This window comes from Anguilla rostrata, chromosome 1 (assembly GCF_018555375.3).
Source record: "Anguilla rostrata isolate EN2019 chromosome 1, ASM1855537v3, whole genome shotgun sequence".
Classification (NCBI taxonomy): Eukaryota; Metazoa; Chordata; class Actinopteri; order Anguilliformes; family Anguillidae; genus Anguilla; species Anguilla rostrata.
In genome coordinates this window covers 41,759,796-41,784,087 of record NC_057933.1, presented here as the reverse complement: position 1 = coordinate 41,784,087, position 24,292 = coordinate 41,759,796, and the positions used below count along the sequence as shown (strand labels likewise).

At 40.7% G+C, this 24,292-nt stretch overlaps 1 protein-coding gene across 2 annotated transcripts in view; it reads left to right on the top strand.

Moving 5' to 3' along the window:
- The first annotated feature begins 7,917 nt into the window (after positions 1–7,917).
- LOC135255908 (upstream-binding protein 1-like) overlaps positions 7,918–24,292 on the top strand; it is a 36,617-nt gene continuing 20,242 nt past the window's right edge. The window contains exons 1-4 of one of the 2 annotated variants that reach the window (XM_064337701.1): positions 7,918–8,810; positions 19,305–19,456; positions 21,944–22,017; positions 22,834–22,939. In XM_064337701.1, the coding sequence (XP_064193771.1) occupies positions 8,695–8,810; positions 19,305–19,456; positions 21,944–22,017; positions 22,834–22,939 (448 nt within the window). In that variant the 5' untranslated portion in view covers positions 7,918–8,694. The remainder of the gene's footprint in view (positions 8,811–19,304; positions 19,457–21,943; positions 22,018–22,833; positions 22,940–24,292) is intronic. The other variant, XM_064337692.1, reaches the window with a different exon arrangement.

Sequence of the window (24,292 nt, the reverse complement as noted above, 5' to 3'; positions counted from 1 at the left end):
CCATTATTAGTTGCTTATTGTCTCGTGTTCCCTTCCCTCTCTGTGGCCTGATTGTTCATTGTGCCCTCCTGTGTCTCGTCTGCGTCAGGTCTATTTAAGTCTCGTCTTGTTCCAGTCCAACGTTCTCTCGTTCCTGTCCTGTGTACTATCTCATCTAGTCTTAGTCCTGTCCAGTGTGTCTGCCTCGCCCCTGTCCTGTCCGGTGTGTTTCCGGAGTCCCTGAGTCCCTGTTTCCTGAGTCCCTTGGTTTCCTGAGTCCCTTGGTTTCCGGAGTCCCTTGGTTTCCTGTTGCTGGTTCTGAGTTTCCTGTTGCCGGTTCTGAGTTTCCTGTTGCCGGTTCTGAGTTTCCTGTTGCCGGTTCGGAGTTTCCTGTTGCCGGTTCGGAGTTTCCTGTTTCCCGAGTCCGGATCCTGAGTTTCCTGTTTCCCAAGTCCGGATCCTGAGTTTCCTGTTTCCCGAGTCCGGATCCTGAGTTTCCTGTTTCCCGAGTCCGGATCCTGAGTTTCCTGTTTCCCGAGTCCGGATCCTGAGTTTCCTGTTTCCCGAGTCCGGATCCTGAGTTTCCTGTTTCCCGAGTCCGGATCCTGAGTTTCCTGTTTCCCGAGTCTGGATCCTGAGTTTCCTGTTTCCCGAGTCCGGATCCTGAGTTTCCTGTTTCCCGAGTCCGGATCCTGAGTTTACTGTTTTCCGAGTCCGGATCCTGAGTTTCCTGTTTTCCGAGTCCGGATCCTGAGTTTCCTGTTTTCCGAGTCCGGATCCTGAGTTTCCTGTTTCCCTGAGTCCGGATCCTGAGTTTCCTGTTTCCCCGAGTCCGGTCCTGAGTTTCCTGTTTCCCCGAGTCCGGTCCTGAGTTTCCTGTTTCCCCGAGTCCGGTCCTGAGTTCCCTAGTTTCCGAGTTCCCTAGTTCCCGAGTTCCAGTTCCTGAGTTCCTGCCCAGCCCTGAGTCCTGCCCTGAGTTCCTGAGTTCTGTCCAGCCCTGAGTCCTGTCCCGAGTTCCAGCCCTGAGTCCTGTTTCTGTCTGTGCTCCAGTTCCTGAGTCCTGTTTCTGTCTGTGCTCCTGTTCCTGAGTCCGGTTCCTCCGTCTGTGCTCCTGTCCTGAGTTCTGTTCCCTGCTCCCACCCTCCAGTTCACCCTTTCCCAGGGTCTGCCTCCTGGGACGTCAGGAGCCGTCCCTTGGGGGGGGGGGTACTGTCAGGGCCCTGTGTCTTCCCCCTGTCATTCCTGGTTGGGCCGCCAGATGGCGGCATCTCTGATTTGTGTCCTGTTAATTGTTTTATTGTTTCCAATTATTCCATTATTAGTTGCTTATTGTCTCGTGTTCCCTTCCCTCTCTGTGGCCTGATTGTTCATTGTGCCCTCCTGTGTCTCGTCTGCGTCAGGTCTATTTAAGTCTCGTCTTGTTCCAGTCCAGCGTTCTCTCGTTCCTGTCCTGTGTACTATCTCGTCTAGTCTTAGTCCTGTCCGGTGTGTCTGCCTCGCTCCTGTCCTGTCCGGTGTGTTTCCGGAGTTCCTGAGTCCCTGTTTCCTGAGTCCCTTGGTTTCCTGGGGCAGGACTCAGGGACTCGGACACTGCAACGGGATTCTAGACTGGACAGGACTCAGGAAACCAAGGGACTCAGGAAACCAAGGGACTCAGGAAACCAAGGGACTCAGGAAACAGAGACTCAGGGACCCCGGAAACACACCGGACAGGACAGGGGCGAGGATTGGGTACTTCTACAAGCATTTAAAAAAAGCTCACTTCAGGGGGTAATAATGGGGGGGCGGGCAATATTTATGACACCAATATCACTTTCTTTGTGGTGAGCGATCATGAAATTCACCCACCTAAGCTATTGGTGGACGTAACCCAAACCCAGGTTATAATCTACAGTTTAACTACTTTAACTAAGCTACTGTAACTACCTTGAGAACAACACATTTTTTAATAAATGTTAGTTAGGCTAATAGGTCATCTACCAACATATAAACCATTAATAGGTCTACTGTTTGTACAGTCTCAACAAAAAACATATTCAACTTTCAAAAATGTCATGTTACACATGAAAAGCACTGTCTATAAGTAATAAATTATAAGTAATTATGTAAAAAAAAAAAACTGCTCACACAAATGAATGCACATTCTAATGCTACCCAATGTTTCCTAAATTATTTCGGGTAACTTAGCCCTGTGTTTTATATCTTGCCACCTGAACTATGTATCACATCAGAGAGTCAAATAACAAAAATTGCCTCAAGGAAGAAGTCAACATTTAAATGGATATTTTAAACAGTTGATGAAAACTTACACTCCAGAAAGGATATGTTTATACATTAACGTACAAGTTCCTGTATATTTTCCACTTAAAATAAATACTGATTTTAAAATATATACTGTACATAGATAAATAAATAGACAGAATAGCCTACTTCGTTATCCCCATCGGGACATTATTATAGGAACATTTACATATGCTACTTTTCCCAATTTCACCAGGTGGATTCACATGAAACTGGGAACATAGATAGAGGGTACCTCTCAACCATCTCTGACCAAATTTGGTGTCCATTTTGTGCCGAATGGTGGCGCTATAAAAATCTTTTGAATGTCCAATAATTAAAAACGGATTAAAAGTCCGGCTCCAGTTGACTTGGGAACTGAAGCTAATGTCAGCCCCCCTTCTGACAAAAAAATTGCTTTAAGGACCCATTAGCCTACCATTATGGATTTACCACCATTTAAATAATTAAATAAATAAATAAATAAATAAATAAATAAATAAGCACTTACAATGTATCTCCTCCTAGATGGCTTGTCAAATTTACATGAAATTTTGCATACGTCATCAACAGACTGAACCGTCTAAATGTTGCGTAAACAAAACCTTGTGGTTGTAGGAAGCCAATTAACTTGTATGTGGGCATGGCTTACTGCAAAAAGTTCAGAGTTTGTTGAGACGTGAAAAAATTATTCACACCATAAATCATGACAGCAGTCGTTAAAAAATGACAAATTAAAAGGCATGGTGGTGCTGCAAATATATATTTTTTAAATAGTTATTTTAACAGATATCCAAACGTGACAAATTGCAACATGCAGGGGACATGCATCCTGTTGGTTTTTTTCATGGCTATGCATGGCAAAATGTGGTCACTCATTCACTCACGGACGACCTGAGAGGGACATTTGGTGGGATGCAAGCGCAGGTGGTGCTTTGTTTAGTATGATGCATGCGCAGGTGCATCTCCAAAAATCACTACTTCGAACGGCACAAGATTTTTAAGCACAGCTTTATCGCCTAACGTTACTTTAGCTAACCCTAACATGTTAGCATTTCGTCTACTTTAGTTAACCTACTTAGCGCGTACCACCGAAACAGATGTATGGACAACAATGGAGGACAACAAATAACGTTCCAGACGTGAGGACATGCCATAGCTAGCTAGCTATATAGTTAGCCAAGTTTTACTCATGACACTGTACAGGTGCGCCGTGGGTCTGGACGGTTTCGTGCTTATTTTATTTTTCCTTCATAATCCAGTCAAAATAAAGTATTGATTTGCATTTTAAAGTTCCAAAATTCTGCAGGCTGTTCAAGGGTGAAATGCAAGGTTTGAATTATTTATTTTTTTCTGTGGCAGGTAGATACAAATTTCTACTAGACATATTTTTATAAGATTTTTCTGCAGCCACTTCTGAAAACCATGCAGAAAACATTACAATTACAAACAAAGACTTTAGAATTCAAATAAGAAACTCCTATATAAAATGGATCAGTTCATTTTTTTTATTTAGCTGCGACTGCAGTTCTATAGCTCTGTCTGTCGGTCGGTCGGTTGGTCCACAAAAGTGTCCCACCCCGTAGCGGCCACAGTTTTCGCCCCAGGAGGCTGAAATTTGGTATGGAGGTTGGTCATGACCGCAGGTAGAGCTGAATAACTTTCAGGCTGATTGACCAAGAGGGGGCGTGGCGATGGGCATGGCATATCACAAAAAGGCGCATAACTCCCGAGTGGATTCACAGATTTGCACAAGATTTTGTGGAAAGGCTGGCCATGAGCCAAAGAAGAGATCATGTGTTTGTGTGAGGGTGTGTGCGTGGATGCATGCACACATGGATGCATGTGCGTGTGCGGTCGCAGCTATTACAGATTCGTGCTTGTTTTTTTCGAAGACGCTTGAAAAATGGGAATTTTACGTTTTGTTTTTTTCATGCTTGTTTATCAATCTAAGTTACCTAGTTTTTTCACATTAGTTAGTATTGTTCAATGGCACTAGCTATTGTATTAATTTAGCTCATGTTCATAAGGTCAAACATGGCCAACCCTCGTCAGACCCCTGTGATAAAGCCTCTTCATTGAATTTTAAAGCCTAAATCAACATTTTTCCTGTATAAATAACCTGTTCCTCATCAATAAATCAGTGAATAACTGTTTTTCTACTTCACAGGCAGGAGAGACTGTATTTCTTCCACTCAGTTTGACTACAAAACATGCATCATAATTGTTTTTTTCTTGTAATAGATGTGTGGTGCACACTTTTATTATGGCTTCTGATTTCACAACTGAAGGGTTAAATGAGACACATAAGACAATTTTTGTATCCTGATGGTGTACCTCTTCTATAAAAAATGGCTATTTTTTTACTTTTTCTAATGTTAAGGCCAGGAAAAGTCATCAAAATTTAAATTCAAAGCACTGCATGCATTAGTTGTGTTTTAATGCTGTAACACAAAAATGTCATGTCACATGTAACATTTCAGGATGAAAACTATAACATTCAGTAACTCTTCATTCTTGAATAAACTTCCATACAACTGCAACAAATTGATACAAAAGTGCTTGACCCCATAATTGCTGTTTGCAGCTATATTTTTTAATTTATTTTTCTCTTTCCCATCCATTAATGCTTGTTAGTGCTCAGTAATATTCAATATTCAGACAATATGCTTAGGCTATATTCTTCTCAATTAATTTATGTCCTGCTTGTAGGGTATTTGGATATGTAGTTAAGTATCTAAAAACTATTGCACACCTTAGAATAATTGTTTTCATATTATGTGATATACTGTAGCCTGCTTATGTGGTATGTACTTATGTGATAATTTAGTAGACTTTGAGAAGTAGGCTACATAATCTTTTTAAACGTATTACCAATTCACACTAAAAATACCTAGAGTACTTAAACAATATTTGTGGGTGGCAGCCAAAGTGTTTTGCATCGCACTCACCTTATTGGTAATTAAGGAAAAATAAACCTCCCGTAAATGTTGATGTATTAATATAAATGTACGGTCACTTTGCTAATTAATTTACTTATCGTATGCACATAGATTCTACCAAAACGAAAACACATGTTTTTATATTGCATTAATAATACCTCGTTTGAGCATACATCATGCAAAAAATGTCAATTCATTCATTTCATTGTGTAGTCTTAACATTCTGTATACTCCCCTTGTCCTAAGGGTCAAAAATGACCCACCTTCACTAAACCCCTAAAATAAAGCAGCTTAATTAAATTTTAAACCCCTATCTATTTTGCATGAAGAAACAACCTGTCATTCATCACAAACTTTGTGAATATCTGGGTTTTCCCTCTTCACAGTAGAGAAAGACTGCATTTAATCAGTGGACACCACTTGTTTTTATTACAACACACCTGACATAATTGTTTTCTTTACTAAAGTAGACGTTTATTATTATTATTATTATTATTGCTAAAGGTACTGCATAGGTGTAAACATTACTTTTTTAGCATGAGATAGCACTTGTATAGCCTAAGAAAGTAGCAGAAATGTGCAGAAAGTAGTTTTGAATGCATTTTATTGAAGGGAAACAATAACAGTCTTGAACAACTTTTTTGGCAACATAGTGATATATTCTTATATACTGTACAATGAGGAATTCAACTACAAAATACTAGTCTTCTCCCATTTTTTGAACCATTGCCTCCCACCCACAAGGTGTATAAACAACAACAATAAATAAGAATAAAATAAGATAATAGATACAAAACAAAAACGTGAAGAACATAAATCAATCAACTCTAATTAGCACATGTAGGACAGTACGCAAGTGTGTGTGCATGGACTTTGCAGATGCAGTGTACATAGCATAGCTCACAGAGGCAGTTTAGTGTACATAGCATAGCTCACAGAGGCAGTTTAGCGTACATAGCATAGCTCATAGAGGCAGTGCAGTGTACATACCATAACAGGTAGAGGCAGTGGAGAGTGCGAAGGCGAACCCTTTTGCCTTAAGTCAGTCAGCAGTTGTAATTAGCCCATGGGGGGTACTGGTGTCTCCCCATAACGTGGCCTGTCAAAGCAAGGCAGGGCCCTATCTCTCTCTGAGAGCTACAGCGCAACTGCCTCTGCTGAACACTGTACAACTGTGTGTGTGCGTAAACTTAGGGTTGTAACTAGGCAGCTGTTTCATAGGTTACTTAGTTGATGCGCCTGTCTTAACGACTACTTGTATTTTTATTTATTTTTATTTTTCCATAGATTGCGTTGTTGCCGTTCTCGTTGTTAGTGTTAATCAGTTTAACCATCAGGGTCCAAGTTGAACTATGCGGTTGTTCCCTGTACTTGGACCGGTACTTCTCTCTAGGGGTTCGTCATACTGTCCTGTTATGGTTATACACTTTGTTGTACGTCGCTCTGGATAAGAGCGTCTGCCAAATGCCTGTAATGTAATGTAATGTAATGTAATGGGTGCGCGTATGTGTGTGTATGTCTGAGTGTGCCTGTGTGTGTGTGTGTGCGTGTGTCTTTGTGGTTTTTGTGGTGTGTAAATGATTTTATAACTGCCGGGTCAAAAATTACCCTAAGACAATCTTTGTACCCTGGTGGTGTACAGCTTTCATGGAAATTTGAACAAAGGCAATGTTTCATTTTTTCTAATGTTGGGGTCACGCAAAGTCATCACATTTCAAGTTGAAAAAGGATCATTTAGGGGGTTTTCTCTGCTGTTAAACATAGTGGCGGGGTAATTTGTGACCCCTAAGACAACACAAGGATTAAGGTAATTCATTTAACGTTTTTTTTTCTTTAACGTCTTTCTTTACAGTACCGGTTTTTGTGGTGTGTAAATGATTTTATAACTGCCGGGTCAAAAATTACCCTAAGATAATCTTTGTACCCTGGTGGTGTACAGCTTTCATGGAAATTTGAACAAAGGCAATGTTTCATTTTTTCTAATGTTGGGGTCACACAAAGTCATCACATTTCAAGTTGAAAAAAGATCATTTAGGGGGTTTTCTCTGCTGTTAAACATAGTGGCGGGGTAATTTGTGACCCCTAAAACAACACAAGGATTAAGGTAATTCATTTAACGTTTTTTTTTTCTTTAACGTCTTTCTTTACAGGACCGGGATGCCACAGCCTATGCAAACTAAAATGTTAATTTAATATATGAATTGCATAAAAATGGCAAATGTGCCAATATTCAAACTTAAATGTTTAATTGAGATTGACAATGCTTTTTCTTTACCTTCGTAGTACTAACGCTGCCGAAAGTGAAAATAATTAATGCTGTTTGTATTAAATTTCCTTTTGGTGCCGCTCCAACTATGCCAATGATGTAGGCCTAATTGCAAACTGCCGCGCGTAGGCGGGGTCACCCAATTGATATTTGTTCCGTCAATCTGACTGTAATGTAAAAAAAAATTTTTTATCTGTTGGTTAATAAAAAAAGTTAGTGGGTTGGACAGCAACCCAAATATTTCTACAATATTTATCAGTCACTGCTTCCTGCCCCAGCAACAAATGAGGTTCGCCCCGAAATTTAAAAATGTTATCCAATAAAAACGTGTTATTCATGAAACAAATTGTTACGATTGGCTTTAGTGTGCGTCACTCTAAAATGTCTGCATTTCGCCCAGACCCAATAACTTTAAGGGTTCACCTTATAGCCATGGTCTATTGGATGAAGACTGTCGCTCTGCGCAGTAGCAGTTTTCTCTGAATGGGTGCTCCAGTTTTTAGCCATCATCTCCGCCCTGCGGATATAGATAGGCTTGTGTTGGCAGTGTGGGAGGCCATGTTGAGGCTGGTTACAAAGCCGTGGCCAATGCTGCCCTTAAAGGGGTAATAGAGACTTGGTTTTTGCTGGGAGATATTTTCGATTTCGCTGAAAGACTGGGGTTGTCTGGGACTGAAGACCCCATTAGCTGAGGTAGCAATGAGAAAGGTAGAGAGGTTTCGAAGGAGCGACGGAGCAGAGGAGGAATAGAGCGAAAACTTGCTAGCTAGTTCAGGCATAGTGGAACCTTGCGTGTGTTCACGCAGTGTCACCTGTCAACATCGTCAGATTGTTAGCTATCGTTAGCTCACTGAATCTGTAGCTAGATACATCGTGAACTAGCTAGTTTGCTAGTTCTAGCAAACTCCTCTGACGTACTTCATTTCCTGTGTTTAAAGGGCATTTTATTTGTGTAGTTAGCTGTTATTAATGCAGTGCATCATATACATTAGCTAGCTATGCTGACAAAATTCATCTTTCGAGTCTTTTCGGATTAGCTTTATTTCTTTAGAATTATGATTGTAACTACATTAGTAGCTGGTGGGCTGCATTGTAGAAGCGTGCAAATTATTTGCTTGATTAGGTTTACGTAACATCTCCCACTTAACCTAGTTAGTTGAACATTCTAACTGAAGAGGAACCCTGGCGACCATAACTTTAGACCAAGAGGAGAAGGAGCTAGGAGCCATGGCATGGGTACTGAAGATGGATGACGCAGCCATCGAATCTGGGCTTGTGCATGACTTCGATGCCAGTCTGTCAGGAATTGGGCAGGAGCTCGGGGCTGGTGCCTACAGCATGAGGTTAGGATGATTGTTGTCATATAACTTCGATATGCAATTGCAGCGTTTTTCTATATGCGATATGGTAACGTGTAGTTACGCATTTCGACCATGCAAAATAGCGTTGTCTTTCATAAGAATAGTTAATCTGGCTGTTGGCTGTAGCTGGCTATCTTACTTCGTGTTCTCGTTGTGGTTGCTAAGCTAGTTGGCAAGTCGGCTGCAAACCAAGTCTTCCTCAAAGTGAAGATCATAGGACTGGTCTTAGAATTCCGTCACTGCGGAGTTTCGCGTTCCTCGGGACATGGTGTAACTTCTGGTCAAACCGAAAGCATGGTCGTAACAATTTAATGTGGGATTAATATTTAATCAGTACTGTGTACAGTTGCATCTTCAGAATGTCTTATTGTTACTGCCGCAACGTTTATTATGAAGCACATTGATATTTTTTTTTTTTTCATGCTTCTGAGTTTTTTTCTGTTGGTAGAATTGGGGCGCATCCTCTAAGGAAAGCTATTGTTTTTCTGTTAAATGCACATTTTAAAATAAACGTGTGTCAATTTGAATACATACTGCATGTTACAAAATATTGCGGGGTTAGTCATAAAGCCTGTTACCATTGTGCTCGCTGGTGCAACGTTCCACCAGTTTACTGATCCCCATGCTGCCCGCAATATGCATTCCAAATGGGCATCCAAGGAGCTCTGCCATTACTGAAACCTTTTATTCGATTCTGCTTAGCCGTGTAACAAAATGCCTTCAACTTAAGAAAGTAATGTTGTAACGGTACAAATTACTGTGCACTGACAAGCCATTTAAAGTATGGTTCCTATTTACTCAAGAGCTTACAGGGTACACACAAAAGGATTGCGTGTAATGCCCCTGCTTTTTAGGCTGATAATAGAGGCTATTATGAAAACTGCAAACACACTGATCTGATTTTTTCTACATATCTTCATACAGTCTCAGATCCAACACCTCACTTTCTTTTTCCCTTACTAAAACTAAGTTAAGGTTTAGGATCAGAACTTTCCAGTCAGCTGTTGCTGCACACTAGAACAAACGAATAGTGAATAGTTCTGAAACTTGAGTACTTGTAGAGCTGCCAATTTTCTTCCAAATTGTTTTTAACCGCTTCATATAACTATTATCATCGATTTTCTCATTACCTTGCTCTGTGCTCCCTGCCTGCTTAATGTTCTATATGGTGTTATTTGTATGTACTGAATCTTTGAAGTGTTTTACTGCTTATAGCCTGAGTGTATTTTCTGAGCCACTTGGTCACGTCATTGTTGTAAAAGTGTTCTCAATCAAGATTGTGCCCCCTACCCCAAAGCCATTTATGCAGCTGGCTACATTTTTCCTTTGTGTGTGTTTCTTTGGAACAGGAAATCACGTCTGATATAAAGCAGTACATATCTTTAAAAAAAAATTAATGGAAACTCTCCCTAGCCATTTGGTGTTCATTTAAACCTTTATCTGAAGGGGGATGTTTTGTTTTTGTGTAGTGCATTGAACATGGGTGGGTAAGTCTATTTCCTTAGCTGTCTAACCCCTCCCTGACCCTTTATAACCTGCATGACTCTCCGTAGGAGGATATGTTCATGCTGCACAGAGTTGTCTTCATTGAGGGCTCCTCCAGAGTTCTGATCCATGTGAAATGGATGCACAGTAAGGGTCTGATGCTGGGGAAAATGAATGCAGATTCACATTAATTGTCCAATACAAATTGAAATGGGTACAGATTCCCACTAAGGGACCAATCCTTCTAGAAATTGGTTCAAACTGACTCTAAGCCTTGCAGCTTCCTTGTCATTGGTAAAAAGACATCACATGATCACATGGAAGCTGTGCGTGCTTGCTACTAATTGGCTGTCTTATCAACACCCAATAGATATCAATGGTCATGTTTCTTACCTGGAAGCATTTCACGTGGGATCTGAAGTTTTTGGGTGTTTACTCCAGCATCAGGTAGAACATAGCTATGTATAGCTATGCAGGTATGTAGGGGCAACATAGCTCAGGAGGTAAGACCGATTGTCTGGCAGTCTGAGGGTTGCCGGTTCAAACCCTGCCCTGGGCATGTCGAAGTGTCCTTGAGCAAGACACCTAACCCCTAACCCCTAACTGCTCTGGCGAATGAGAGGCATCAATTGTAAAGCGCTTTGGATAAAAGCGCTATATAAATGCAGTCCATTTACCATTTACCATTAGAATTAAAGAAAAAAGACAGACAATATACCACATGGTGGCGATGATCATTATTGTACTCAAAAAATGATTTAGGTTAGTTTTTTTAATCATTGTGCTAGCCCAGTCCTACACTAGCGGTGATGGATGCAGACTCTCAGTAAGTTTGTAAGGATGGATGCTGATCCTGATCCCACCTGTCAGTGGTTGGAGAGGCGTGATTAGTAGCGGGCATATATTGGTGCTCTGTCTCAGGCCCGGTGCATTCACGCCATTCAGTGATGGATGCTGACCTGTGTATGGCAGTATAGAATGCTCAGACACAACACCTGGGGGTGGGCATGTCCCCTAGCAGCAAGCGTAACTTAGGTTACGTGGAAACACTGTCCCCATTGGAACCAAAGAACAGGCTGTCTGTGGTCACGGTGGAATAAACATCGTAAGCGTTTTTGACTGTAAAAAGCAGAAAAAGGCACACTTGCTGAGATGGGGGTTACAAGCCTGGTGCAGATTGGTCTACATGCGATTACACTCTCAACTCTCAGGCCAGTAAAGAAATCAGAAATGACATTTAAAAATGTCTAAATATTCAAATTTAAGCCCTATTTTCTCATGAGATTAATTACAGAAGGTCGCTGGAACCAGAATGTTTGAAAAACGCGTAATATTTATGTTCTGCGGCTTTGTTCTTTCTATAGCGCTGAGGGTATGAGTGTAATTTGGTCGTTTGTTTTAGCCCCTCAGTCATGCATTGTAATCCCTAGAGTCTGTGTTCCTCCCTGTTTGCTGTGTTCTCTCTGTTCAATGGCTGAGCGGAGGAGTTTACAGTGCCTGTGCACTCTGAGTCATCAGCCGGTGCTGCTGGAGCTTCAATGGAGCGGGCAGCACTCTGTTCATCACACCTGTTGGGTATTTTAGGAACTCTTTCAAACTGAACTACTGGAGCTTGCCTGATCATGTTTTTTTAATCAAAGTAATGAGTAGCCTATGCCTGTCTGTCCATGAGGCAAATACTGCATTGTGAATTGTTTTGATTTAAACATGTCCAAAGGATTGTTTCTCAGCAGTCAGTAGGTTCTACAGTTCTTCAGGTTTGGTTTTATGCAGGGTTTCCAGGATCATTAGGTATCTAAACTTCTGCACAGTCTGGAAGTATTGCTCTCAGGTCACTGAATTGCCAGTATTAGTGGCTTTGAGGACAGGACAGGTTAGGGACACTTTGTTTGAATTTGTGAGATCGCAAGATTACATTTTTACTTAATGTAGCCTACATAATGACGAGTATACCAAGGGTCACTACTTTTTCCACAGCAGTTTTCTCGCATGCATTTATGTTATCACTCAGCATGAGGTCAGTAGAGCCTGCATGTGTTAGACAATTATCTCATTACACCTCCCCACACATCCATAATGATAAGTCAGTTACTACTTAATGATTGACAGCAGTGCTCCCACACGTGCTGCTTTCATTGTAATTATTAGAACCGCAGGCTTGTAGCAGTACCATATTTGTTAGTGTTGTGCCTTAGCATTGTTTGCCCTACATAGACTCATCTGTGGCACACACAATATCAGCGCGGCCATCACAAAATAAAAAGTTGGCCAATAATGGGATATATTTATGAGGAGTGTGCTTGGAGACGCACAGTCTTCACAGATCAGTGGCCGCAGCAATCCACAATATCTGCAAGGCAACAAAAGTTAACTTTATCTCCACTGATAAAGAAAAGGTTTATCTCCCCACCCTTCCCCCTCATGACCACATTTACATGCACACCATATTCCAAATAATGACCTTTATTCTGGTTCTGGTCCTATTCCGATTACTCAGTTTACATGCGTCATGAAAAGAAAAACCCAGTCTTACTCGCGTATGCATGGTTAGCAGAATATTTTGTTTGTATTCTTCGGACGGTGCTAAAGGACACCGTCATCTTAGTAATCATTCCATGTGGATGCTGTGTTTAAAATTTGCTGGGTGTGAACAGTTGGTATTGTTTTGCGTTAGAGGGCTATAAATGTTTAAAAAAAATTTAATGATTAATTTATTAAATGTGTTGAACTTCTAAAACACTTTTTTTCTTCCTTTTTTTTGGTTGTGGTGGTCCCCATAATTGCAGATCTGTCCTGATTTCCCATCTACCATCCTAGAGGCCTGTATGACCAGATTCCCATCTCCCATCCTATAGGCCTGTATGACCAGATTCCCGTCTCCCATCCTATAAGCCTGTATGACCAGATTCCCGTCTCCCATCCTGTAGGGCTCTTTGACCAGATTCCCATCTCCCATCCTATTGGCCTATGTGATCAGATTCCCATCTCCCATCCGATAGGCCTGTATGATCAGATTCCTATCTCCCATCCTATAGGCCTGTATGACCACATTCCCATCTCCCATCCTATAGGCCTGTATGACCACATTCCCGTCTCCCATCCTGTGTTAATGTTGACAGCCCTACTTAAAATACACTGCTTTCTGGGTCTTTTATTTGTGCATACTTTGTTCTGTGGTTCGAATGAACTCAGCATCTTTCATTTTGTTTGCTGCAGCCTTAAAAAAATCGCTGTTTTGATTTTTTCTCTCCAATCCATGTATTGCACAACGTTTAATTCTTTTAATACATAAATTAAGACTTCTGTCTCCTTGTCGGTCCAGAAGGTGAGGGTCGTGCTTACCTCATCATTTTTATAGTAAACTAGCTGGTTGACATCAACAGACACCTTGCAAAGGCATGCAGAGACCGTTATAAATGGGAAAAGGTGTTCACATGGTTTTCACTTTCAGGTTATTATTGGCATATGCAACTTATGTTATTTGGAATATGGGCTTTTCTTTCCTAACCAAGTTTTTCTTTTTGGAATAAGGTGTTTACATGGGCTGTATCTTAGCTGGAATATTCAGAATAAGATGGGAATTATGATGTGCATGTAAATGTGGACAATGAAATAGATAAAAACGGAATGAAATGGAAATTAAATCAAAATTTCAGGTTTAGTCTTTGTGATAGAATTTTATCATGGTCAGTTTTATTTAACAGTATCCTCTGTCATTGCTTGACAATTCTTAGTGTAAACCTTTCCACAAGAAAAGGCTTGGCATCAACAGACAAGTATTGTTTTGCTTTTTATGCAATATTTTGGAAATATTTTCTTATTACTCCAAGAAGCCCCAAAACATTGTGTTTTTTTGTGCAAAACATTTGTTATTTCAAATTTTGGAAGAACATTTCTTGTAAAATGCTGGAATAAATTCCAGGGGGAGTTTAGTCAGGTTAAGTGAGCAGACTTGCTTGGGATCTAAAATCCAAACATTCTCAAGGAATTTGTGGGCTAGTTGAAAGAAGCTACTTCCTTTGGAGTGCATCCGGGTTGCAGTACCTCGTCGCTTTCCTCTACATCCTCGCTGAATGTTTTGACACTTTAGCTATTTATTGTTTCGTTGTATTCTTCATTTTTTAAAGGAGAGGAGGCAGTTCACCTTTGCATTCATTGAGACAGGTTCAGGCTGAAAAGAGAGAGGGTACCACATAGAGGGTCATGCTGGGGATCCGGCCCCCTTTCCGCATTTGGAGAATCGCATGTGGCCAAGAGTTGGCTGCTCTGTGAGCTCTGCCACACATCTCACCATAATTTTAGTGTGTTCAGTCTTAATCTTATGTCATGTAGTCTGATTTCTCTAGTCCCCTTTCTGGACCTTTTGCAATGTTCCACGATTAATGTGAGCTGTTTCCCTAAACTCTTGTCACACAATAGGTAGGCTACTTTAATCTCAGAAAGTAGTGACTAAAATCTAAAAATGTATGCACCAAATATCCTTCTTTCATAGTACATTTATTTGTGGAAAGTGCAAGGAAAATCTGAAACTTCAAGGGAATGATGTTGCCAAATTTACATGAACTGTCCAGCTATTAGCTATCTCCTGCTATGGAGCCAAGGTTCTGGTGTTGTTATGGAAACAATACCAATGGAAATAACTTTCATTGCTATGGAGATGGGACCACTGGAAAATATTTTCATTGGTATGGAGATGCAATCACTGAAAATGGTTATGAACCAATGAACCCATTGCCATTGAGTTGCAATCACTGGAAAGAGTCTATGCGGCTGTGGATTACGGAGATCAGACCACTGAAAAGGGTTAATGTTGCTGTTGATGTATGTAGACCAGACCCCTGTTGCTATGGAGATGAGACCACTGAAAAGGGTTCATGTTGCTGTTGATGTTGCCAAGGAGATTAGACCACTAGAAGGGATTCCTGTTGCCGTGGTGTTCAGACCCCTGATAGGGTCAAGCTGATATGGCACTGAAACCCCTGGACAAGGTTCAAATCCATTTCTTGTATTCTGCAGAAAGTAAAAAAAAAAAAAATGACACTCTAGTGTATTATCATTCAGATATGATTAGAACAGTTTCGTATGATTAGGCCTGCTTTGTAATGCGCTGTGGAAGTGTTATGCATGTAGCCTTAGCGTATTTCATCATTAACATGGAATAAACATTTAAGGAGTGCATCTGTGTGCCTAAGCTGGTGAGCTGGATCAACTGTGTTCTGGGTTGAGCTGAATTGCATGAGTGGACGGCAGGAGGAAATGGTTACTCCTCATTTATCTTTTTATAACCTACCAGCATTGGCAGCTGTATGGGAACTGAGCCAAATTATCCATTAGTTTCTTTCAAGGTCAGCAGGAAGTGAATCCATCATACCTCAGCCAGAATAATTGCATCTGTAATTTGTGATAACCAACTCTTTCAGATAGTTCAAGTATTTAAGTGAATATGTTCAACAAAACAAATGCTTGTTGTTCAAAAATTATTGTTTATTTATTGATATTTGAAAGTATGTAAGTGCTGATGAGTTGAAATTTGAAAAATATGGAGAAAAATTGTAATATATTTGGTGGTTCCACAATAGTTCATGAGCACAGTTACTACAGGATGGTTGAGGGGATCTCATTAGCAGCAAAAACGTTAACAAGACGTTTAAACCTTTGAATTCTGGGTAATAATTAAGACAAAAATAATTTCAATATATTACAGCTATATAAATATTTTGCTTTTGAGACATTTGTTTGGAATCGGTATTCAAAATATTTTCAGTTAGTCACAAACAGTAGCCTGCATAATTGCACCGTATGTACTTTTTGATTATATATATATATGTTTAATAATAGTTGTAATTTTCTCCAAGAATATTTAGAATTGTATTTATTCCAGGTCTGGTATGCACTATCCATTCATAGTGGCAGCTGTGCCTGAAATGTGGGCAAGCGGACATGTCCGCATTGGCCAGAACTGAGGGGGGGGAGTGGCTTAGCCTGTGCAGCCTGGGGTTGCATAGAGATCCCTGGAATGGAGCACAGTGGGGTTACAGTTGGCCTGTTACCCCTACAGGTGCTTATGGTGGGAGACACTTGGCTCAGAAAGATCCTCACAGTGAAATAATATCCTTGTGCTAACAAATTCCTTCATTGGGAATGCTTTGCATGGGCAAACTGAAATGCCTTTTTTTGCATTTGACTCTTTTGGCCAATCTCAGTTTAGCTTTCTACTTAGGAATGAGAATGCAGATTCTGTCACACAGTCTTCTTCTGTATGTGGGAGATAATGGATTGGAGTGAGCATAAATATTTGAGTAAACATATAAATTTGTCTGTTAGTTTTGCTGATTCACATGTATTGGTATTTTGAATATTGGCTGGCCTCTAGCCTATATGTGAAGCTTCTCATATAGCCTAGTACATGCTTGCATGTGTATCTCCCTTATATTGTCATCACAGTACAGGCACTCAAATTAGGGGTACACTGATGAGGATATTCTAGGCCAATTCTCATATGCAATATCTCCGCATCAGTGTCTGCCAATTCTGCTATTTATTGGGGTTTGTTTCAAATGTAAAAATGTGTACTGCGTGAGGCTACGCCTCAATTTTATTTGTTGTTCTTTCTGAACTACAAGCAAATTCATCAAATTTTATCTTAATGTCTTGTAAATAAACAGCATCCATGTGATGATGTATATAAATTGTGCTTTTTTTTATTGTGTTTAGTAAATGGATTTTGGGCAGTCTGTTACTAACAGACTCATGTTCAAGGAGATGTACTTTACATTACATTACATTACATTACAGGCGCATCAACTAAGTAACCTATGAAACAGCTGCCTAGTTACAACCCTAACTAGGGTTGTACAAGCTGTCCCTACAAGCTGTCCAGTGTTTTTCATATCACAATCTGATGTTTATAGGGAACTTTTAATTTAAAAGACTTAATTCAACCTCCTCAGTACACATCAAAGTAAAAGCCAACTAATCAGGATGAGGTATTCTATGAGCAGACTACAAGGTTGTAGTTCATTAGTTGTCATAAATCTGCACAGGTAATTTACTGTGGTTCATGTCACAAGTCTGGGGAAGATTTCTTTAATTTTCATTTATTTATGATTTACAAGCTGTCCAAAATTATTCATACCATTGATATCCACACCCTAAGTTGAGTAAAGAAGTCTATTTAAAATAAACAATGCAGCTAATGAGATTGCTCAGAATAATTTGAGAATTAATTTTCCTTTATGCTAATAGTTGCTGAAAGAAAAAGATTTTGTTTAGCAAGTAATATATATTTTTCAAAAAGGATATGCATCTCAATCCTAAATCTAACAAAAACAAATATGCCTTAACATGTTACTTTTTTTAACTTAATCTCAGTCTTGGGGAACTTGTGGCCTCCCAGGCATCCTTTTTTCACAGGGGTATTAAAATGAAGTAACATGCACATGTAAAGTTCATTATGTGCCATCCATCACCTGATGGTCACAAACAAATACAAATGGAAATGTACCACTTTCTAATTTCCAGTTGGTAATTAAGAAGTTTAAAACCACTGGAGCAAGGGTAATCTTTCTTGATAGAGGATAAATAATGCCTCCACGCACAGTGATGCAGGTGGTTTGGGAGGCAAATGTAGCATGGGTAGAGAGATTCCAGAATCCAGTGTTTAAGTTGCTGTTAGGCTACATCTTGTAAATTCCTCAATGTTAAGTTATCAACATCAGTGTCATTTGATGCTGACACCTGGCAAATCTGTTTGACACTGCAAAATGTCGATTAGAGGGATATTCTCTATTTCTTCCACTAAACAGTGTATATCTTGCATACCACTTTTGCATAAGCCTCCAATATGCTGGTTTGAATGTGGTAATACATGACAAGTGAAACCTTCAGCTACTCGGATGATTAGCCAAAGGCATGTCAGAGCCCGAGAAGGTTGCACACTCAGGCCACCATGCTATCCTTGCAAGATACCTGCCTGTCCCGCCCTTTTTCACTTTGCCGCACAAAAAAAAATCCAAGGGTCAGGACTGGAGACAGTGGTCATGCTAGCCCTGGGCTGCCCACACTTTTTTTGGCTTGCAATCTGCTTTTCCAATGGCCAGAACAACGTGTTCTACCAACCAGTAGAACGATGTTGGCGATGTTGGTTCATATATGGTCGATCGCAATCAATGTGTTAGGCACTCCTGCGCTAACCCATGGAATGCTGTGTCTTTGGAAGGCAGGACATTTTAATTCTGTGCTTTATTCAAATACACTTGCATTCTGATAAAATTACTGTTTTTCCCATGGCTGACTCAAAATATAATAATTTTCATAATTTTGCAATGACACTTGTAACAGAAACAGGTGAAATGGTGGGATTAGCAGGATGAAATGAGATCAAAACAAATTTTTGCCACACAGAGTAATATTAAAAAACCCTGGGAGTGATTTCTGTTTTATTTTGCTCGTGCTGAACAAGCTAGCTAGAGTGTGACATCTCTTTTTCGACTTTCCGTTCAAATTATAACTGGCAACACTACATATTTCGATGGAACACTGCAGATGTGGAGAATCACCACTGGGGGTTGTGTCTGACCAAGGCTGCAGTTTTAAATGTTTGGACTTTCCAAATTAAGGTTGGAACGGCACATGTTCAGCCCCAGGTTGAGTGCCAAATTAAATTTTTTTTTAAATTGTTTTAAAAAAACAAATGCTTTTATTTTATTTTGCTTTCCATCGGTGACTTGCGTGGACTATCAGTGCATTGTTTAACAGGGTCTGCAACCCATAGTGTTCATCGGAAATGGAAGAAGCAACAGACCCAAGCAGCTCATAGACCTAAAGCAAGACCATGCATTAAAAATGAAATCTGGCTTATATGTAAAGTTCTTGGGTTACTGTTGAAAATGAGTGCTTGGAACACCGAAAAGAATGTGCTGCTGTATGTCTGTGGTGACCTCGTTTAGTTTCTGTGTTCCTCACTCAAAGGTTTCTCCCCTTCTTTCACAGCGATGTCCTGGCACTGCCCATATTCAAACAGGAAGACGGCAACCTCCCCCCCGACACTGAGACCAAAAACCCACCATTCCAGTACGTGCTTTGTGCCTCCACCTCACCTGCAGTCAAACTCCATGATGAAACCCTCACTTACCTGAATCAAGGTGAGCTGTTTGGTGTGCAGCCATGAGCTTCGGCCTTCATGTCAGTACTCGGTTTTGTCGAGTCGTTTCACATCTTCATTTAATCTGCAGTCTTTCAGGAAACTGCATTTCATGGCTAAAATATACACTGCCTGGCCAAAAAAAAGTCGCCGTTTGGATTCTTTTGGACAATTCCCACTGTACAAGCCTCTGGAGGCAGTGTTATGATCTGGGGTTGCATCAATTGGTCAGGTCTAGGCTCAGCAATGTTATGCGGCAATAAAATGAAGCAAGCTACCTGAATGTACTGATTGACCAGGTTATCCCATCAATGGATTTTTTCTTCCCTGACGGCATGAGCATATTTCAGGACGACAATGCCAAGGTTCATCAGGCTCAAATTGTGAAAGAGTGGTTCTGGGAGCAGGAGGAATCATTTTCACACATGAATTGGCCACCACAGAGTCCTGACCTTAACCCCATTGAAAGTCTTTGGGATGTGCTGGAGAAGACTTTACGGAGTGATTTGACTCTCCCGTCAATACAAGATCTCGGCCAAAAATGTATGTAATTCTCAACGGAAATAAATGTTGTGACGTTGCATAAGTTTGTCGAAACAATGCCACGACGAATGCGCGCTGTAATCAAAGCTAAAGGCGGTCCAACAAAATATTGGAGTGTGCAACCTTTTTTGGCCAGGCAGTATATAATGTCCATGCTACTCAGTCAGGGTGCATTCCTCAATTAACCCAATTCATGCTTGGTCAGGAGGACTCCAGTCTAGTTCTTCAGATCCCCTCTCTACTGAGTACTATGAGGCGTAGATTCCCTCCTTAGTCACCCTGCCCTGTGAACTCTGCATCAGACTGCTCCTGGTTCGTTTCAGGGCCCAAAGACCAGCATTCTTTCACTTGAATCTGGGTGTGATAGACACTATGGATAGACATAGAAGTTTGATTGCAAATCTAAAGTGCTATACTGTCTACATGGTGAAACCGAAGTCTATGAAAATACCCATTAATAAAAGCTGTGAATTGTTTGATTACAAATATAAAATTGTGGAGTAGAGAGCCTAATCAAGAAAAAAAAAACATTATGGAGCTCACTGTATTATAGTGTAAATAGTGATAGTGTCAAACAAGGGTGCCTCAACTTTTTTGGCTTGCGAAATCAAGCATACCTGTCTGTCAGGCAGAAGCCGTAAGGAAATGGGATGAAAACAGGAAGATTTTGACGCATTTTTAAATGACACGGCGATCTACCAGCATGAACTCTGCAACTGTCCGGTCGATCGCGATTGACGTATTGGGCACCCCTGGTGTAAATCTTTCAGAAGGAAAGAAAAGTTTTTATAATTACTTCACTGGGTATGTGTCCATGTCTGTAGGGTCAAATTAGGGGCTAATATACTGTAGAGTGACTGACATACAGATGGAGTTTATGATAAGCCTACATTGTGGCGCAAGGCCAAGATGCTGCACATTCAGAGAGGGTAAAAGGCTGTGAACATTACCTGACCACAAATGTGCATCTTGCCTTCTTGGTGGTTTTGAAAGGTCTACCAGTGAACATAGACAAACGTTCATCTGACAGACATTCTGAGCTCAAGCCTGTAATGAGTCAGTGATGGTGACGTCTTCAAGAAAATACAACTTTTTTTAAAAGATTGAATAAATTTAAAAGGTATCAGCCATACTTTCAATAGTGAAGCTGTGTCAAGTCTTTAAGTCAAAGTTTATACATTTGATTTAAAAGTTTATCATATGCCTGATACACAATTTGACTGTATTGACTGTATCACAAAATTAATGTTACAAACTCTGATATATTGTCATCAGTACATGATTGTCCTTGTTTGGGGTTTAAGTCAGCAAGACATTAGGGCACCAAGGGTGGTGGGTGTGCTTGAAGGTCACGGATGAAACCTGTGAATAACAAGTAATTTTGATCTTTGAAAATACATTAAACCGGCCGCTCAGTGGCTCTTCCTGTAAAGACACTTTTAGTGTGTCTACACATTCAAGTATGGTAGATGGCCCCCACATTCAAGTGTCAAATCTGGATCATGCCCCACAGAGCGACATACAGTTGGCTCTGGGGTCCCCCAGAAGAAGAGAGGTTTTCAGATGACTGTATCGTCAGGCAACCACCTCTGCTGGGCAGTTGGATCTGCCTGTTGGGTTGCATGTGAAATGTCTTCCTTGTACTCCAGGAGGGAGCCGGACTGCAAACCGCAGTCTGCTAAGGAGTGGTGGTTAACATTACACACTTCAGCGCACATTGTCTGGACTGTGCAGAGACGACAGCAGAGATGAGCTTCAATTAAATTTGATTGGCCATTCAAAATCTGCGAGGGAAATGAGTGAAAACATTCAAAGAAGACTTCATTAAATAACTAGTACATTACAGTTGTATCAAGCTTATATCAAGTTTTAATCAGTCTCTGGTCATTGCTGCTTGCAGCCATCTTACTTAAATTTCTGTTGTTTTTTTTTCCTCTTTGGCCAGGTCAGTCTTATGAAATACGGATGCTGGATAACAGGAAGATGGGGGAGTTGGCAGAGCTTGATAAAGTGGTCAAGGTAAGTGCGCTATACTACTGTATGTCCCATTTCACATGCCCTAGTTTATAGTGTGTATTTATTCTATGCTATCTATTCACTGAATCTTCAAACAGCACTGTTTGGCTTGTGCTCCTAATTAAAACTTAAATATGCAACATAGTTGTAAAGGGAAAAACTGGATTAATTTTAACGATTATTTACGCACATCATGGAATACTCCACTCATTTGATGTAGTATATTTTAACAACAAGGCCGTATGCTAAATATATGGACATGATGGCAGAAATACATTTCTATATAAAGATATGGGTGCAGTTGGGGAACACCACTGTGCTTTAAAAACCTTTTTTTATCCACTAACCCTGTAATTGTGAAAGAACTCAGATGTTAATTCTGTAATTTACTGAGTACTGGTTGCTGGAATGCCCAGCACAAATTCTCTGCTGTTCTCTCAAGTTTTTCTTTTTCTCTTGTTATAAATGTAATTTATAAGGAATGATTTTTTGTGCTTTTGCATCGTTTTGTAGTAACCCGTACCTGTTACTGTTGTTTGTTCATTTATTTTATCCATAAAGGCTGTTCATACATAATACATTACTATTATTTCTTTTTAGATGTATTTAGAGTTATAAGGCTCATAATGCTCTGGCTCTGGGGCTAGGATTAGACTTTAATGCATTTTCTGTAGGATAGCATCTGTGCAATGCTGTGAGGCTGGCCCTTTGTGCGGTGCCTGTGTTTTGCTGTGGGGTGGAGTCTGTGTTTTGCTATGGGGCGGGGTCTATGTATGGCTGTAAGGAGGTGCTGAATCTCCGGTGCTTCTGCCTCCTCAGAGCATCGTGCGAGTGGTATTCCATGACCGCCGCCTGCAATACATGGAGCACCAGCAACTAGAGGGATGGAAGTGGAATCGCCCTGGTGACCGGCTCCTGGATATGGGTAAGGCCCACAAGGACATAGGAAAGACTGAAAGGGAGACGAGTGGGAGGGGCTGAGAGGGAGGCCAGTGGGTGGGGCTGAGAAGGAGACCAGTGGGTGGGGCTGTGAGGGAGGCCAGTGGGAGGGTCTGAGAGCAGTCCTGCCAACCTGCATGCATTTTGTGTACCAACCACGCAGTTCTTGGTCAAAATACGCAGGTACGAAATGCCAGCTGAAACTACGCAAAAAAAAAAAAAAACAATCAATTAATACAAAACAATATCGTACATTTATTCAGTATTTAAACTACATCCCTCAGATTGAATCAGATGATACGACCTTGTGCTTGTGGTTCTGTAACCCCTCACCGACCCACTCAACATCCACTGATACGCAGCGGTACTTTATTATCCACCGAGGTGTAACGCTGCATTGCGTTAAAATGGGTAGTGGGGAGTAATAATCAAGCACAAAAATGTGACCGTAATGTTAACATATAAAACGTTAAAACATGTTCGGTAACTTTACGAGATGATGCATTTCAAGGGCTATATCCTAATGAGATAAAATTGTGTATATAGTTAGCTGTAGTAGTAGTTTAGCCTCGTTACGAGACGTGTGAATAACTGATGGAGTAATTTAGCTGCAGTAACTCAAACGCTACGGAGACTCCCTGTTCAAACTTTGAATCGCGCATGCTCTGTTGGAGCGAAGTGATCATTGCAAAGGTGTTTGACTATAGACTGCTAACGTAGCAAATAATTCCTATTATTGCGGCCAGTCACCCGACCAGCCTTGCAGTTAGAAAATAATCATGACGTCAGATGACGAGGATACTAACAAGGAGAGAGAGAGAGAGAGAGCAGCAGACCTACTAAAAAGAAGCGAGTCCATGCCCCCCAGAAGTTCCTCGCAAAATATCAGGTTGCAATGGCCGTGCCTCCGCCCCTCAAAACTTCCGCACCATGCAGTTTGCACATTGTGTAATTATGATTTTGACATTAGCCACCAAGGAGCTTCAGGTAATAATTTAGCTAAACCTCTATGGTAAATGGTAAATGGACTGCATTTATATAGCACTTTTATCCAAAGCGCTTTACAATTGATGCCTCTCCTTCGCCAGAGCAGTTAGGGGTTAGGGGTTAGGTGTCTTGCTCAAGGACACTTCGACATGCCCAGGGCGGGGTTTGAACCGGCAACCCTCCGACTGCCAGACAATCGGTCTTACCTCCTGAGCTATGTCGCCCCTCTAGTTACAAAAGCCTACATTCCTAGATAATTTTTCAATTGAATACTTTTTTTCTTCATTAGGCCTTTATGTGTGCCTATATAAGCTGATGCAATTATTGAATTATTAAATGAAAATGAAATCAT